The sequence below is a fragment of the Centroberyx gerrardi genome, chromosome 11 (assembly GCF_048128805.1).
Source record: "Centroberyx gerrardi isolate f3 chromosome 11, fCenGer3.hap1.cur.20231027, whole genome shotgun sequence".
Taxonomy (NCBI): Eukaryota; Metazoa; Chordata; class Actinopteri; order Beryciformes; family Berycidae; genus Centroberyx; species Centroberyx gerrardi.
Window position 1 is genome coordinate 14,923,279 of NC_136007.1, and position 16,002 is coordinate 14,939,280.

A 16,002-nucleotide genomic window follows, 5' to 3' on the forward strand; every position below is an offset into this window, starting at 1 on the left:
AGCCTAACTATCTTTTTATCTATATGGAGACCAAAGATCAAGCCAGGAACCTGTTCGAAAGCCTATCGAAAATCACATCAGGGGAGCATTAGGACTCTGTAGGCCTTGTGTGCGAGATACTTTGGTGAGCTACGCCTAATAAATTAGCACAATGAGCAATTAATCATATTTTGTCAGTCATCGGTAACTGATCAATGTATCCCCAGAAATGTAAGCGATATAACTGAGTTTGTATGGTTTGGTGGGGAATTGTATTACTTTGACAAATACCTTTAACTTTGACAATACCAGTACCATACCTACCATGCCTTTAATTGACGCCACTGCAGCGAAATAATCGGTACGTTTGTTTTCTTTTCAAGGATAGACCTGTAGTCTGCACGTGAGACTGAAAACTCCGTGCCTACCGCAGCAGGTCATGTCCCATCATTGAGTCACAACAGACGTGTTTTTCATGGTTGTTATCGGTAGCCAGGTTACGCAAACTATCCAGATTTGAGACTGAAGCAAGTGTCATTGAGTCACAGCTCAATGGTCTGCCTCCCGTTATCAATGCCTTTTATTGATTGAGACAGTATGGAGTTAGCACTGTTGATATTGACCAATCATCTTTATCAAGTCCCTTTTGTTTGAAAACCGACTTTGTTTGCCTTGATTAACCCTTCACAGTCGCCTCCAGCCGGGGAAATGCTATCACCCAGTAGAAGCACTTTCATACTTTTTTTTTTTTTTTTTTTATCTCCACCTCTCATCCCTTAGGAAAGGCAATGTAAGAGCTTACTATGATATTATAAAAGGTTACTATCCAAATATCAGAGGTGCGGCCATCAGGCGGCCAATGGTCAGCAGGGGGCGCTGTGTGAGGTCCGCCTCAGTATAAATCTGGCTTATCACAGATACTGGTCAGTCATTTAAAGCCAAGTGAGGACCAGTTTCACCTGGAGCACATCAAGAGAAGTTTGGATTGTGGATGGTGCATGCAGTGTGTTAACAGAAAGGTATGGAGGTCATGCAGTTCTCCTGGATAAGTTTTAATAATGTCCTTTATATTGTAGAGAATGTAATGTTGAATTAATAATGAGAATGATATTTTTTAATGAACTGAGAGACTGATCTACAGAGATTGGCCTATCTATTTTTATGCACTTGCTTATTTATTCTCCATGGGATTTGCAACTATGCTTAGATTTATTTTCTTGGTGTGATCAGAAGCTTGTGTGTGTGTGTGTGTGAGAGAGAGAGAGAGAGAGAGAGAGAGAGAGAGAGAGAGAGAGAGAGAGAGAGAGAAGAGAGAGAGAGATGATGTGTGCGCTTATTTGTTTATTGTCTGTCTGGCAGCTCCTTTATGTTTTGGATGCACCACAGTAATTGCAGTGAAGAGTTGCGGTTCGATGGGCCTGTGAGGACATTTAGGGGTTGTGTAGGAGAGAGAGAGGGGCCATGGGATGAGGGGGTGGTGAGAGAGCCCCACTTTCTCGCTGAGTCCAGTTTGGACCAGTTTGCCTTTTCCCCAAAACAGCAGAAAGTCTGTAATGCCACAATGGATGCTTCTGCAGCTTTGTGACTATAATGTGATGTAATTATCTGTCTCAGCATTAGAAAGGTCTTCCTCCCATGTTAATGATTTACTATTAATTGTCACTACTGGTTAGTTATGTTATGAGGAACATCTTAACCATCTTTACCCATCATCTGTGTCTGATATAAAGAGAGAAAATCAATTAATCAAGTTATTCAAACAAATTATGAAGCAAACATAGCTGCATAATCCACAATTAGGCACAACACAGGTTCATTTTCACTTCATTCCATGCAGTCAGTTATCTTGAGTTAGGTTCAAAGTTCAGTGGCTTTATCTTGTGATCTTACAGTGTTAGGAACTGACCCTTCCTTTCCTTCAGTGAGTTCAGCAATAGGCTAACTGAAAAACCTCCCCCTTCCTCTTGCTGCTTTTCTCTCCACAGATCAGTGATCAGCGATCCTTCATCCCAAGCGCCAGAGAGAGAGGGCTCCAACCTTTTCCTTCTTCGCTGCTCTCTGTGCGTTACCTGCCTGCTCTCTTTTACTCCTCTTCCCCTCTCTTTCTCTCTTCATCTCTCTCTTCTGGTTCCTCCTCCACCTACTGTGTCTTTCACTTCTTGCCTTCGACTATGGCTCCGTCCCTGGCCACAGCCTTTGCCAGGCGCTGGTGGATGGCAGTGACCGCTGTCATCGAGAATCTGCTGTTCTCCGCCGTGCTGTTGGGATGGGGCTCGCTCCTCATCATGCTCAAGTCAGAAGGCTTCTACTCTTACCTCTGCAACGAGGAGGGTGAGTTGCAACTGTTATATTCCTGTGGGGACAAAAGGACCATGTAGTAACAGTCTTTAGTGTTTATTTTCAGCTCGTACTTCTGATGTCATTAACCTGTAACTTGCTCCATATCTTGCCCTCACCCATTCTATCCCTTAACCTAACCAGGAGTCATATCCCACCCTCCTCCCAACCCAATGTCTTTGTTTCTACCTCTGTTCTCTTCTTTTCTTGTGTAACCCCATCTCTGTGTCTTTTGTTTGTCTTGATTGTGAAGCACTTTGTAAATTGCTAGCTTGATGAGGTCAGCAGATGTAATCTGGGAAAGTAGTTATCGTGGATTACTGTATGCTAGAGGCATGGGGACCCATCCTGCCTTGTCTCCTGAACGGTTCCACGATCAGCCGTTAGGGCGAAGGTGGGAGGGAGTTTTATTTAACATGTCCTCATCTAAAGACCAGTGGTGCTATCAGTGTTTGAACATGTCTGGAATGCCTCAAATGGACGAACCCATTAAACTCAGTGTAACTCAACTCTGCTGCCTTTTTACCTCTCCTATTCTCTAGGAAGAATAAGTGTCTTCCAAAGGGGCCCTGGGATTTTTTTTAGGGACTCGGGAGATTAAATTAGATCAGTTAAATCAAAGAGAGAGCAGGGGTGGGGAGGGTGGAGGGCTCCAGAGTGAGCGAGTGGGGCTCCACTGTCCTCGTCCTCCCACTGTGTTTCAACTTGCTAACAGCACCTCCAGCTAAATCAAAGAGATGGCTGCAGACTTATTGAGAGGGAACTGATAGACGGATTGATTTGCTGAAAACTGATGAACTGGATTTTTCTGTCTGAGTCAACAGGGAAGGAATCTACAAGTTTTCTCTCTCTCCAATCCAAAGACAGACATCGGTGTTATCCCCCCCCCCAAGTCAAGTCCCTCCTGCTCTCTCTTTCCTCCTGTCTCGCGCTTTGACCAAAGTAAGGCAGGTGCTTTGTGTTTTTAAGTACAAAGGTGGGATTGATGCAAACAATGGCTCTAGTCAGGACATGTCAGAGACTAAGCAAAAGGAAACGTGAGAAAGGAAAAAGGCCAGACTTATTCTTTGGACCTTAGGTGACACTGTGCGGAGCCTCTGTCCTGATTGTGCTGAGCCCACAGATTGTATACTCTCGGTCAGATTCATGTTTTTCTGTCTCATTAGTTGCAAGCCTATCTTCTTGTGAGTTTACACACATTGATTTATCTGATTGGTGTTTTGTAGGAGTATTTTTTAACTCTTATCTGGGACACTCTCCTTAATCTACATGTGGATGCAGAATCCCCCAACCCTCCTCCCCACATCATTGATGCAAATTCCACTCAGTAACTTGTCTGACAGTCTGGCCATTCAGGAGAAACACTGCATCACTAGTACTGTTAAATTCAACCATAAGGCTTTAAAAAACAAAAATAACACTCAAGGCTAATCCTAGACTTATAACAACAGAGGGCCGACGTTCCACCAGCTTTTTAGGATATTGAACATGTTTTGGCTGTGACGCAGGTCTGTTTTCGCTTGCAAAGAAGCAGACTGAGTCACCACTGAAGTAACTATTGCGCATCCACTTCTATAGGCGACTTCCAGGACCGCTGACACAGCCAGCTTATCTTGCTCTGATGATGTAACAGGGAGAGGGCAGCAGCACCCACTCAGCTCCTCTCAGGCATGTGACGTGTGACAGAGGGACAGAAAGATCCACAGAGGGAATTTATTACTGGTATATATGGAGGTTTAAAGTTCACTGATAAAGGTGAACAGTAGAGGCAGGGAGGGGTAGAAGTGATAGCAAAGTGATGAACAGTAGAAATCAGATCGTTGGTGGAGCTGAGAGTAAAAAAAAAAGAAATGGTAATGGTGGTGTAGTGTAGATAAGGCTTTAGTGCACATGTAGGGGGGGTGAGGGATGACTGAGGCAGCATTTTACGAGGGAATATCAGTTGGCACAAGAGTCAACATGGAAGGGAGACTTGGGGCCTCGACTGATTTCCCATGATCCTCTGCACCGCCAAGTGGGAGACAGGTTCTAACCCACAGAACAAGTAGCATTGCTGCCTCACCTTGGATGTGTTGGTCAAATGGTTGTGGTGGTATATTGCCAACATGTATGTGAAGTATTTGTTGTGTCTTTTTGCACTCGAGTGTGACAGTGTTGACTCATTGTTGGACACAGTTTAAAAAAGCCCCTAGATACCCTAGACGTTTTTGTTCATCATAAATCCTTGTAAGTCTTTTTTAGAATTGATTGTATGCAGCTTCTCAGAATCAGATTTTGTGAAATATCTAACCTAAAAATGGAATGGAATCACGATGCAAACAAGGCCTCTGTGCTCTTTTGTTCCTTTCGCCATTCCTCACATTACTTTCTACATTAACCACATCTTGCTCTGTTATTCACATTTGCCAATGATATGTTTCAGGACTCTTTTGATTACCTTTCCCCCTTGTTGCCACTTCTCAGTTAAATGTTTCATGATATCCTCTCACAGCCTTGTATGGTTTTAATTTGTCTGAGAACTTCACCAGCTTGGTATACATCAGGTGTATCTCATAGTTAATGCAGGTAAGGAACACATGATCAGAGAGGCCATAAAAGTATAATAAGTTATATTAAGGTGATAGCTCAAACAAGGCAAAATAATTTGTAATTCAATTTATTTCTACCTTCTACATTTATTTAATAATCCTCTCCTTTTTCTTCTACTTTTGTTCTTGCCTTTGCTGAAAAAGTGCATGCAGTGTCTGAACAGTGCCAGTCCAAACCACAGGCACGGACTCCCACACATTTCTCTGCTATCTGGCCAGGGTGCATCTGCTGATAGTGTTAGATTGGTGCTAAGCTTATTTTAATCAGAGGTTGTGGATGAGGCACGAGATAACACGGATGCGTCATTTCTCTGAACTCAGTGGCTCTTTGCCATTCACAGAAACTCTTAATTTTTCCCAGTCTAATCCAATCCAGTCTTCTTGCTGTACACAATACCAGACCATATAGAACACAAGCATTGTGTCCAATACTTGGGTTCCTTTCTTTTCCTACTTTATCCTGTGTCACCCAGCTGCTGACTTCCGCCTTGTTCCTTAGTATGTGACAGGGTTTGAACTGGTTTCCAGAGGAAGCCTTTGGCATTTTGTTATGAAGCGCGTCATGGCATTTCACACAGGGATGCAACACATGCTTGCCTCCCGTGACTACAAGGAAGTAGGAGTTGATATGGAGGTGTAAAGGAGTGAAATCAAGAAAACATCTGGCTAGGAGGAAGAGCAGAGAACAATTCTGAGAGTCTAGAGGTGGTGGGTTATGGGGGAAATAGGCAGTATATAAGCCATTTAGCCATCCAGCAATACATGACCAAGATGCAATCGCTCATTTCTCACATAAACACATCTATCCTGCCCAACTCATCCTTATAGAAGCATCCATCTTTCCAATCCAAAAATTTCCACTAAATTTCCTCACTTGATCTTCTCCTCCACATAGCATCTCACTCAACAGACTTTTGTCTTTCTATTTGTTCAAACCCTGTAGGGGCAAAAAATATTTTTCCTTGTTTTTCCTCTGGTGTGTTTTCCTTCTGCCATCACACAGATTCCCATGAGATTTTACATGATAGAAGCTGTGACTATGTGAAACTTAACAAGCAATATTACCCCATTTGGCTTGAAGGCTTGACAACAAATAAAGGACAAATTTTAAGATTTCAAAGGGTCACGAATCTCGCACCAGGATTGAGAGAGCCATAAGCTGTGGTGTGTGTGTGTATAAGTGTGTGCCACCAGTACTTAAATAGTTACAAAAACTTCCTCACCAGCCACACACACACACACACACACACACACACACACACACACACGCACGCACACACAAATCATAGATAAAGACCAGTATCTCTGTTCCTCAATTGTTATCTTCTTCCACTGCCCACATACCTGTGTGTATGTGAGTTTAGTTAACTTTGCCCTGTGCTTATTGTGCTGTTTTTATGATAAATAATGTCAGGGCAGCACTTTAAGACAGATTACCTCCCTGCATTTCTCCTTCCCCCCCCCCCCCCCCCCCCCCCCCCCCCTTTGTGTTTTTTTTCTACTGAGCACGAGACTAAGGTGTGGCTGGTTTGTGCTTGGTCAGTTTTAGCGGTCAGTCAAGGACTAATGACTGTGCATAGAGATATGTTGGCATATAGAGGTATACATAGATCTCTAGTTAGAACGTGTGTGTGTACGTGTGTGAGTGCATAACCTTGCACGTGTTCAGTGCACATGTGACCACTAGCTGTTGATATATCAGGATCCTGTGAATAAGCAGAGTTGTCACCTTCAAACAGTATCTCTCTGACGAGGAGCTGTGGCGCCCAGCACACACTGAGCACACAGCTGAACTCAACCTCACACGGTCATACATTATTCACTCCTCTCCACCTCTGTGCATGATGTTTGTTCACGTGCATGATAAAATTCGATTTATGACTTCTGAGGAAAATGGTCACACTGTGGCAGCCTGACCCTTCTCACTGGTAGCACCCTCCAAACATATTTCCCACTTGTACTCTCAACCAACAAACTGTCGAATTTCTTGGCTAATGTCAGGTTGTGTGAGGCTTTGCTGGTGGGCGGACATGCTCTTAAATACATCTGACATTAATACCCTAGGGTCCCCCTCGTGGGATCATCATTACAGATATTTAGCAGCCAAGCTTTGTTCAAGCCCACAGAACTTTATTTTAAATTCTAGTCAAGATCCCAAGGTTTCCAAAGATACCAAATATGTCCTGCTGAATTACAGGGAAATGGGTATAAAATGATGCACGAAACATCTGGAGTTTTCTATTTCATGTAATGGTGCAGCCATAAATAAATGGCATCTTGGGTTTGAATATTTCACTCAGTATAAGCAGCTATAGCTTCAGTGAAGCACTGGAATTGTTGTACAGTATGGAAAAAGAGTTTTTTCTAACTTTTAAGCTACTTAAGGGGAAATTTAAGGGGAAAGTCAGGGTGCAAGGGTTAAACCTCGTCTCTTTTCTTCCTCCCTTCATCCCGCCCTTCAGGTAACAGCTCCAGCTACAACCTGTCCCTGCCGCTGGTGACTCCGGCGGCCGACGACGAGTACGCCGACTACTACGAGGCTGACGGCGAGGGTGCTGTGGTGGGCCTGGGAGACGGGGTGGAGATGAGGCCCCTGGTCCCTATGGACGGGCCCCTGAGGATGAACGGCTGGCTGATCTGTAAGGAACAGGACGAGATGCTGAACCTGGCGTTCACCGTCGGCTCCTTCCTGCTCTCGGCCATCACCCTGCCGCTGGGGATCGTCATGGATAAATACGGGCCTCGCAAACTACGACTGCTGGGCAGGTAGGCAGGGAAGAGACAGAGGGTTGAGATGGAGCAAAGGAACAGAGGGAGGGAGGGAGGTTGTAGCTTAAATCAGTGGCGTTCATCCTTTTTAGCTCCTGATCACTTAAAATGAAGGGATGCCTACTCTTGAACCCCAATCACAATTTCAAAGGATGATTTCCTGTTTTCAGGATGTTTCATTTTGTCAAGGGAGGCCTAGGGGCTGAAAACTATTCAGTATTTCACAAGAAAAAAGCAAAAATGAGAGAAAAATCTGAAAAAATACACATGACAATAAATGTGTATAGTAGAGATATGTTTTTTTCCTATCACATAAATCAACTCGGGACCCCCCCAAATTATCTTGCGACCCCCTGGGGGGTCTCGACCCCCAGGTTTAGAACCACCGGCTCAAATGGCCAGATTTCTGGGGAAGTTATGTGTGTGACATGAATATTTTTCTTTCTTTTTAGTACGTGCTTTGGATTCTCCTGTCTACTCATTGCGTATGGAGCCTACAAACCCAATGGTGAGTAGTGTCCATCTGAAGAGCGCTTGTGTTTTATTTGGCACGCAGTCGTTTGTTTGTTAAGAGTCTGATGAGCTAATATTTGCGTCATTTGCAGAACTCTCTGTCCTCATCTTCATCGCCCTGACTTTCAACGGCTTTGGGGGCATGTGCATGACCTTCACCTCCCTCACAGTAAGTGTGCGCGTGTGTGCTTGTGTTTGCCTCTTGCTCTAGAGGCTTTGCACCTGCCGCACATTATGTTTGTCCAGATGTACATTTTCTATCTTCACAGGTTTCCGTCTCACTGTGCCTGTTCCGTTATTGGTTGTGTTTAATAGTTCGCTGGCTCCCCGCCTGCTCGCCCGCTCCCTCCCCTCTTTTCTGGCATTCCACCCTGTCTCCTGTTCTGGGTCTGTTTTTTTGGCTGCCTACACTGCACTCTGTGTTCCTGCGGACAACAGGACGAGTCTCAGCTTTGGATAGCAGTGGGGGTGGAGCGATTGGGCCGGGAGAAAGAGAGGAAAAGTGAAGCGATGGTTCATTATCACTTTTCTGCTGTGTCTGCTGCCCCCACCAAGCCCATCCCCTAACCATTGTGCTTCAATAAGAACAACATAGCAACTGTTGGTCTTTTAAACTCTTTGTCTCTCTGTGTGTGTGTCTCTCTCTCTCTCTGCCTTTCATACACAAACATACATGCACACACACACACGTAATGTACATGCTCAAAAGGGAATAATTGCAGTTGTGTAGAGAGTAAACAGAAAAAGAAAGAAATGCAGTCAGAAATATAATCATAAAGAGTTCACAATGTCAGTCTCCCTTTCGTTTTCCATACAGCAGCGCCTGTCTCGATGGTGTGACATCACAGGTTACAGTCAAGGTCCAATGACTTCGGCTCCAGAGTTGTTCATGTCGAAAATAACTGACTAGATTATCCTAGGCCACAGGAACAACATATATGAATACTTAAAGTGAATGGCATTGCCGTCGGGCTTCATCTTGAGTCGAACAACAGAGGGCCTTTGGGATTCATACAAGTTCACTGCGTCGACCCCTTCCACCCTTCCTTCGCATTCTTTCCCTGCTCTTCTTCATCCTCCCGGTCCCTCCCCTTCCCATCAGTTCAGCCTGCAGTGACCCACACAGGAGTCCAGGGCTGTGCCATGGTGACGCTGTTCACTAGAGAGGGGCGCTGCACCACTAAATCTCACAGTAAATTGTCCCTTCGCTATACCACCACAGGCTATTAGATCTCTCATCTCGTATGTCGCGTTTGTTACTTCTACCTAAATCTCTGACTTTGGTTTTTATTCTTTGTTTGGGTATCCATTAGCTGCTGCCACCGACACGAATGTCAGTGATGCAGTAAAACCATGAGTTAGGGCTTTGTTTTTTTCTGAGGAGGATTCAGCCCATGGGCATCCCCCGGGCCTGTACATAAAACCACATAAAGCCCCTCTACCTCTTATACCCCCTTTCCCTCCTTCTCCTTCTTCATTACTTGCTATGCTTTTAAAAACCTCGGTAGCAGGTTAATCATTACACTTTATGCTGCTCTTTGACTCCTTGATCATGATTCCACCTGAGGCCTACAGCCACTTGTTCCCAGCTGAGTCTGAGTCAGAGGGATGTTGGGTAATAATCAGCGGCCCTCAGGGGCCGAAGTCAGCAGTCAGGTCACCTTCCTGCTCCGACCTTGTCCAGTAGAGAGGTAGCGCCACTTTTCCTCCAATAGCCTGAAACTCCATTTATTAAATCAATCTTAGGTGACGAGATGAGATGCAATAAACCTTGCGGCTACTAATGAATATGTAATTTGTCGATAATCTATTCTAACATTTTTCAAAGTGTTCTTCCAGATTGTGTTGAAAATGCTTGGAAATAATTTTGGTGTCCCACTGAATGACAATAACTACTCTCAGAGTAATTTTGCTAAAATGCAATTCAAGCTGCTTCAATGCGCATACTTTTTCTCTCACTTCTGTACACACACACACACACACACACACACACACCCACACACACACACACACATCTCTTTCTGTCTCCCCAGTCTTATGTAATTGACTGTGCTTGTTGTTGTTCAGTCTCTCGAAAAATAGAGCAGTTTATGAATGCTTTTGTAATTGGACATTTTGCCACCCCGTCTCCTGTTTTCTCTGTTTCCTCTCCCAACTCTCTGTTCTTCTTTCTCTTTCCTCAGAGGGGAATATGGCATCTGAAAGAGGGAGAAAATGAGCTATCACCACTCTATCAGACCCAGCACCACTCTCTCCACCTACCTTGTTCTTGCCTCTCTTTTGTCCCTAACTGTCCTTCACCCAGTCACCCCCTCTGACTGTTTCAGCTGTATAGATTGGATTTCCTCAGCTCTATGTGTTTGTGTCACGTAATAGACAGCTGCGTGTGTTATGTTATGCTGTTTTCTATTGCTTGTACTGGTGTTGCGTGTCACTTTATTGTGTTTTTCTGCGGTATTCCTTCTGCAGATCCAGGCAAAAGGAGAACAGGGCTGTGATGATATAATTAACTCAGAGGTTAACTGGTCTGTCTGTGTCCCCCTCTCTCTCTCTCTCTGCCACTTCCTTCCTCTTTTAACCCTCGCTCTCTAGCTGCCAAACATGTTCGGGGACCTCCGCTCCACCTTCATCGCCCTGATGATTGGTTCCTATGCCTCCTCAGCTGTCACCTTCCCCGGTGTCAAGGTAACAAACACTAAATTACCCCGATACCTAACAATCTGTGACAAGGCAAACCCATTTTCTGTGGTTTAGGAAGCACGCATCCACACACACCTGCACTGCACACCTATTGGATTTCTATTCATTTTTAATATTTATTTTCTATAGATGACTCCTTTCTTTACTGGTTCATTCATTCCTTCATCCATGTGGTATTTTAGTATTTGATGATTGCAGCGAGTAACTAATATGTCAAGCCTATTTGCACTTTTTTGCTGTGTCACACTACCATGCTTTACACTTTACCATCCATGAACATTTCTATTGTCGTTGTCTCTGGTTTTCCTCGGTGTATTTTGTGTTTATTTGTCGTGTTTTGTCGTGCACAGGTGATCTATGACTTCGGTATTCCCTTCATCACTATCCTGGTCGTGTGGGCAGCCTGCGCTGGCCTGGTCTTCTTCAACTGCTTCTTCAACTGGCCGCTGGAGCCGTTCCCCGGACCAGAGGACATGGACTACACGTTAGTACCACAGATATGCACAGTCACAGACAGATGACATACGCAGTCCCACATACACACACATGAGCAACAGAATATGGACCGATCGGATTTCAAGGGGCCAGAGATTTAGGTGTTTTACAAAGAGAAGTATTCAAACCTAATGGAGTGAAGAGCAGGTTTATTGTGCGCTGCAAAGTCTTTTCCAAAGGCATCACCTGGCTGAAATTCGTTGACAAGGAATTCTTATGCAATATGTGCAATAAAATGTGCAGAGGAGTGTCGGGTGAAATTCCAGGTCAAAGTCAGCCTGCTAATGAATAATGTAACTGAGTTGCAGAATGTCAGCTAAACCCCTTTCCTCTGGTAGATGTACTATTCTGTTTAATTTAAGAGCGCACTTTTGACTTAGCTGGATCAGCAGAAAAATGGTTTGTTACACTGGTGAGCACAGGACAATTCAGGACTAGGTTGAGTTTTGCCCACAATAAGCCATATTCCACTTTGCTAGTATGAATGGCAGCTGTAATACCAGCATGGGGATGTTTAATGCGACATGCAGCTATCTCACTTTCATAATTACGATATCTTCAAATTAATGAGTCTTTCTACCTTTCTCTCTCCCTCCATGACCTCTCCTCCACTCCTCTCATCCTCTCTCCTCTATTTTTCCTTTGTTCATCCCTCTCGCCTCCTCCGCTCTCTCAGCGTGAAGATCAAGTTCAGCTGGCTGGGCTTTGACCACAAGATCACAGGGAAGCAGTTCTACCGTCAGGTGACCACAGTGGGGCGTCGTCTGAGTGTCGGCAACAGCCTGAAGCAGAGGGAGCTGTCCACCAAGGAGGGCCACAAGCTCTGCCTCTCCACCATGGACCTGGAGGTGGAGTGCAAGCCCAAAGAAGAATGTAAGAGTGCAGCGTTGTGACCATGGTCCAAAAACTCCCTTTTTAGTGTAACTTTATAGTGAGAATGTGCACACACACACACACACACACACACACACACACACACACACACACAAACAATTAACAATCATTTTCCTTCTCTTTCCTTATCTGCAGCCCAGTCATTCATGCAAAGTATCATCAGCCCCATCTTCATGCTCAGTATTGTGACCATGTCCATCACACAGCTGCGTCTCATATTCTACATGGGAGCCATGAATAACATCCTGGAGTCCCTTAGCGATGGAGACCTCAACACAGGTGTGTGGTGCTGCATATTGTTTTTTGTGTGTGCATGTGCGTGTGTGTGTGTGTGTGTGCGTGTGTGCGTGTGTGAGTGTGTGTGTGTTTGTGTCAAACTCTGCTAAAGCTGTAATTCTTAACCATATGGATGCAGAACAGATGTGCATTCTGATGAAAGCCTTAGATAGCTAAAATCTCACAATTTGTAATTTAAATGAATACGTTTTTTGTTGCTTTTTTGCTTTATCTGAAATCAATTTTGATGTGCTTTGTGTTTTCGCATAATAGTATAGACTGCTCAATAATACACAGTCATTATGATTCATGACTTAAGACCAACTGGACTTACTTGGTTGTAATTGTATTTTCAGTGGAGAAAATGGAAGTTGGTAAGACTACAGGCCTGCCGGTATAAAAGTAGATTAACTTTAGTATTAGACTATTTAAAGCTGACAACAATTAGCATTTAACCGTAGCCTCTTATCACAATCTAACTCTAATATTGTATTAGATGCACTAGCATTTCTGTCTTTTTTCATATCTACTGTTATTTCACCTTGTCTCACCTTTGCTGTTGCCCATAGACCTGCCAATGACCCAGTCCTTGAGCTGTCATTCAGCTTTAAACTAAACCTGTACCAGGTTCCATTAGTTGTACTCATTAACTAACTTTGCCCCTTGGCACCAGAAAAGGGCACATTTCATCTGAAGAGTTTCACATGAGTCATTTTTCTTTTATCATTACTCCCTGAGCAGAAACCCCTTCATAAAGGCACCGTAATTGACTTTTAAACAGCTATCTTCTCAAAACTTTCTCGGGGGTTTGCTTCCTGACCCGTTCCGTGCCCCCCATTATTTTCCCTTAATATGGCTCTGTTGGCTCGGACTAATAATTAACTGGACCACCATAGTCATTAACCAGGAAGAATAAGCTCCCCCAACCCTCCCCCTCCCCCAACTGTCTCATCCCTCTACTTCTGTACCCCTCTCTCTCTCCAAACCCCTCTCTCCCTCACATTTCTCTCCCCTTTCTTCCTCTTTCTTATCCTTCTGTTTGTTCTCTCTCCCCCAGTGAGTCTGTACTCCTCTATCTTCGGCATGCTGCAGCTGCTATGTCTGATGACCACTCCAGTGATTGGTCAGATCATGGACTGGAAGATGAAGGACTGTGATGATGGAGAGGAAGAAAAGGAGCCCTGCAACAAGTGAGTCACATTTTAGTCATCTTTTAGACAGAGAGGGAAATCCATTGCCTTAAAGCCCCTTTCCATTTATAGTTGCAGACATTTTGAATGGCTATTTGCCAGTACAGTGAATGGGGCATGTTGGATGGGATTCTTACTATTGAAATAATACCCATAAGGACATTCTTTACTGTGATTACGAGTACAATGGTGACACTATAGGTACGAGGCACAGCTAAGACATTATAGGTGTTATGCAATGAATGTGTATTGACCAAAAAGAATAGAATAAAAAGAATAAAAACCTGAAAAAACCTAAACTGGCTCCCTGGTTGCACATGAGCTGGCATAGCTAGCTGTGCTTTATGGGATTTCAATCAGATTGCTTGGAAGAAACTAAGCTTTGTATATTAGACGGTAGACTTGTATAATCTGAACTCTGTTTCCTGTATTTTCTCCTGGCTCCTTGTAAACACTAGGGGTGAGACTAAGATAAAGCGCAGAGACAGAAAGATCCAGAAGGTGACCAATGCCATGCGAGCATTCATCCTCACTAACGTCCTGTTAGTAGGATTTGGGATCACCTGCCTGGTGCCCAATCTCCCCCTGCAGGTGAGTGGTCCATATCAGCTGTGGTAGATACACACAGGCCTTCCCTGTCTTTTGAGTTTATGCCATTTTGAAGTTATTGATTTGCAACATTTCACAGACTATTGACAGCAGACAGCCAAATATGTAAAAGTCTCCATGTTTCTCCATGTGTAATTATTCAGGCATATTTCAAATGTCCAACATCTAGCAATAAAATGATACAGAAAAGTGTGCTACTCTGCAGGTTTGGATTAAGGATTAAGCATGGGCCAGGATCACATTTTCATGGTACAATTATTATATATAATATTATTTATAATTTTCACACATTTTTACATTAAACACTTTGCTGAACATATTTGAACATATAACTTTTCAACTTTTATTCTTTTTAAATCTTTACATTTAAACTTGTTTGTACATTGAATGCTGTATATCATGTAGTCACTGCAATAAGCATTGACAGTGGTGTCATTGGTGTGATTTTTACCATGTATACATTGAATGCAGTCTATGAGCCCATCATAAATCAGAGTTGGCAACTACTGTTACAGTTTATGTATGTTGAAATGGATATTTCCATATACTTAGTACACCTAGCAGTAACAGAGTATAACTTCAGCTGGTCATGGCAGACAATAGCTTTTGGGTCCTTGTGAGATCGTCCAGCTGACCAAATGTCTTAATATTTTTTCTGTTTACATTAAATTCATTTCTATTCATTTCTTCTCCTCAGATTGCCTCGTTTGTCTTACACACTGTGGTAAGAGGGTTCATTCACTCTGCTGTTGGAGGCCTCTATGCTGCTGTGTAAGTGTCATTGTACTCCCTAACCTCACACCACACAACTACACATACACACACACACATCATTCAGGTCCTCTGATTATAACCATGCATGTTTGGAGTATATGTGGATGCAGCTGAAACTGACCAATCTCCTGTCTCCCTCCCCTCTCTCTCCAGGTATCCCTCCTCCCAGTTTGGCAGTCTAACAGGCATGCAGTCTCTGGTCAGTGCTTTGTTTGCTCTGCTGCAGCAGCCCCTGTTTATGGCCATGATGGGACCCCTGGAGGGAGACCCGCTCTGGGTATGAATACACACACACACACTCACACGCACTCACGCACAAATTAAGCCTTGAGGGCCCACTAATTCTGGTGTTGTTGTCCTCCAGGTCAACGTTGGTCTACTTGGTGTCAGTATGCTGGGTTTCCTGCTGCCTCTCTACCTGATCTGCTACAGACGCATGCTCCACAGAGAGCAGCGGGACAAGGAAAACAACGCCAAGATTTACATCAAAATCAACGGCTCTGAGAAGCCTGAGGCCTTCGTCTAGAGAAAAATAAATACAGAGAAACAGATGGAGAGAAAGAAAGAGAGATTCTACAATCCAGTGATACATGCATACATACACACACAAGCACACACATGAGAACAATTGAAATATCTATTAAGTATTAACTATTAAGAATATCACACTTACACTAGATATGATTGTTACTTAGGTGTCCCACCCCACACACACACACTCACGCACACATGCACAAACACAAACACACACACACTCACAGACTGTCACATCTCTTTCAAAAAGCCCACCAAGGGAAACTGATGCTGTGGTTGTCACGGAAACGTGTCCATTGGACAGTCACCAAGGAGAAAAATGAAATGTGGAGGGGGAAAGGAGA

General features: G+C 43.9%; 1 protein-coding gene across 1 annotated transcript; it reads left to right on the top strand.

The window, feature by feature from the left end:
* The first annotated feature begins 2,150 nt into the window (after positions 1-2,150).
* slc43a2b (solute carrier family 43 member 2b) lies at positions 2,151-15,650 on the top strand. The gene is made up of 14 exons (XM_078286732.1): positions 2,151-2,310; positions 6,675-6,711; positions 7,524-7,670; positions 8,126-8,181; positions 8,279-8,355; positions 10,779-10,871; positions 11,237-11,370; positions 12,058-12,262; positions 12,416-12,554; positions 13,609-13,741; positions 14,200-14,332; positions 15,048-15,121; positions 15,278-15,401; positions 15,489-15,650. Exons 1-14 carry the CDS (start codon positions 2,151-2,153, stop codon positions 15,648-15,650), a joined length of 1,674 nt encoding a protein of 557 aa, XP_078142858.1.
* The last annotated feature ends 352 nt before the right edge of the window (positions 15,651-16,002 follow it).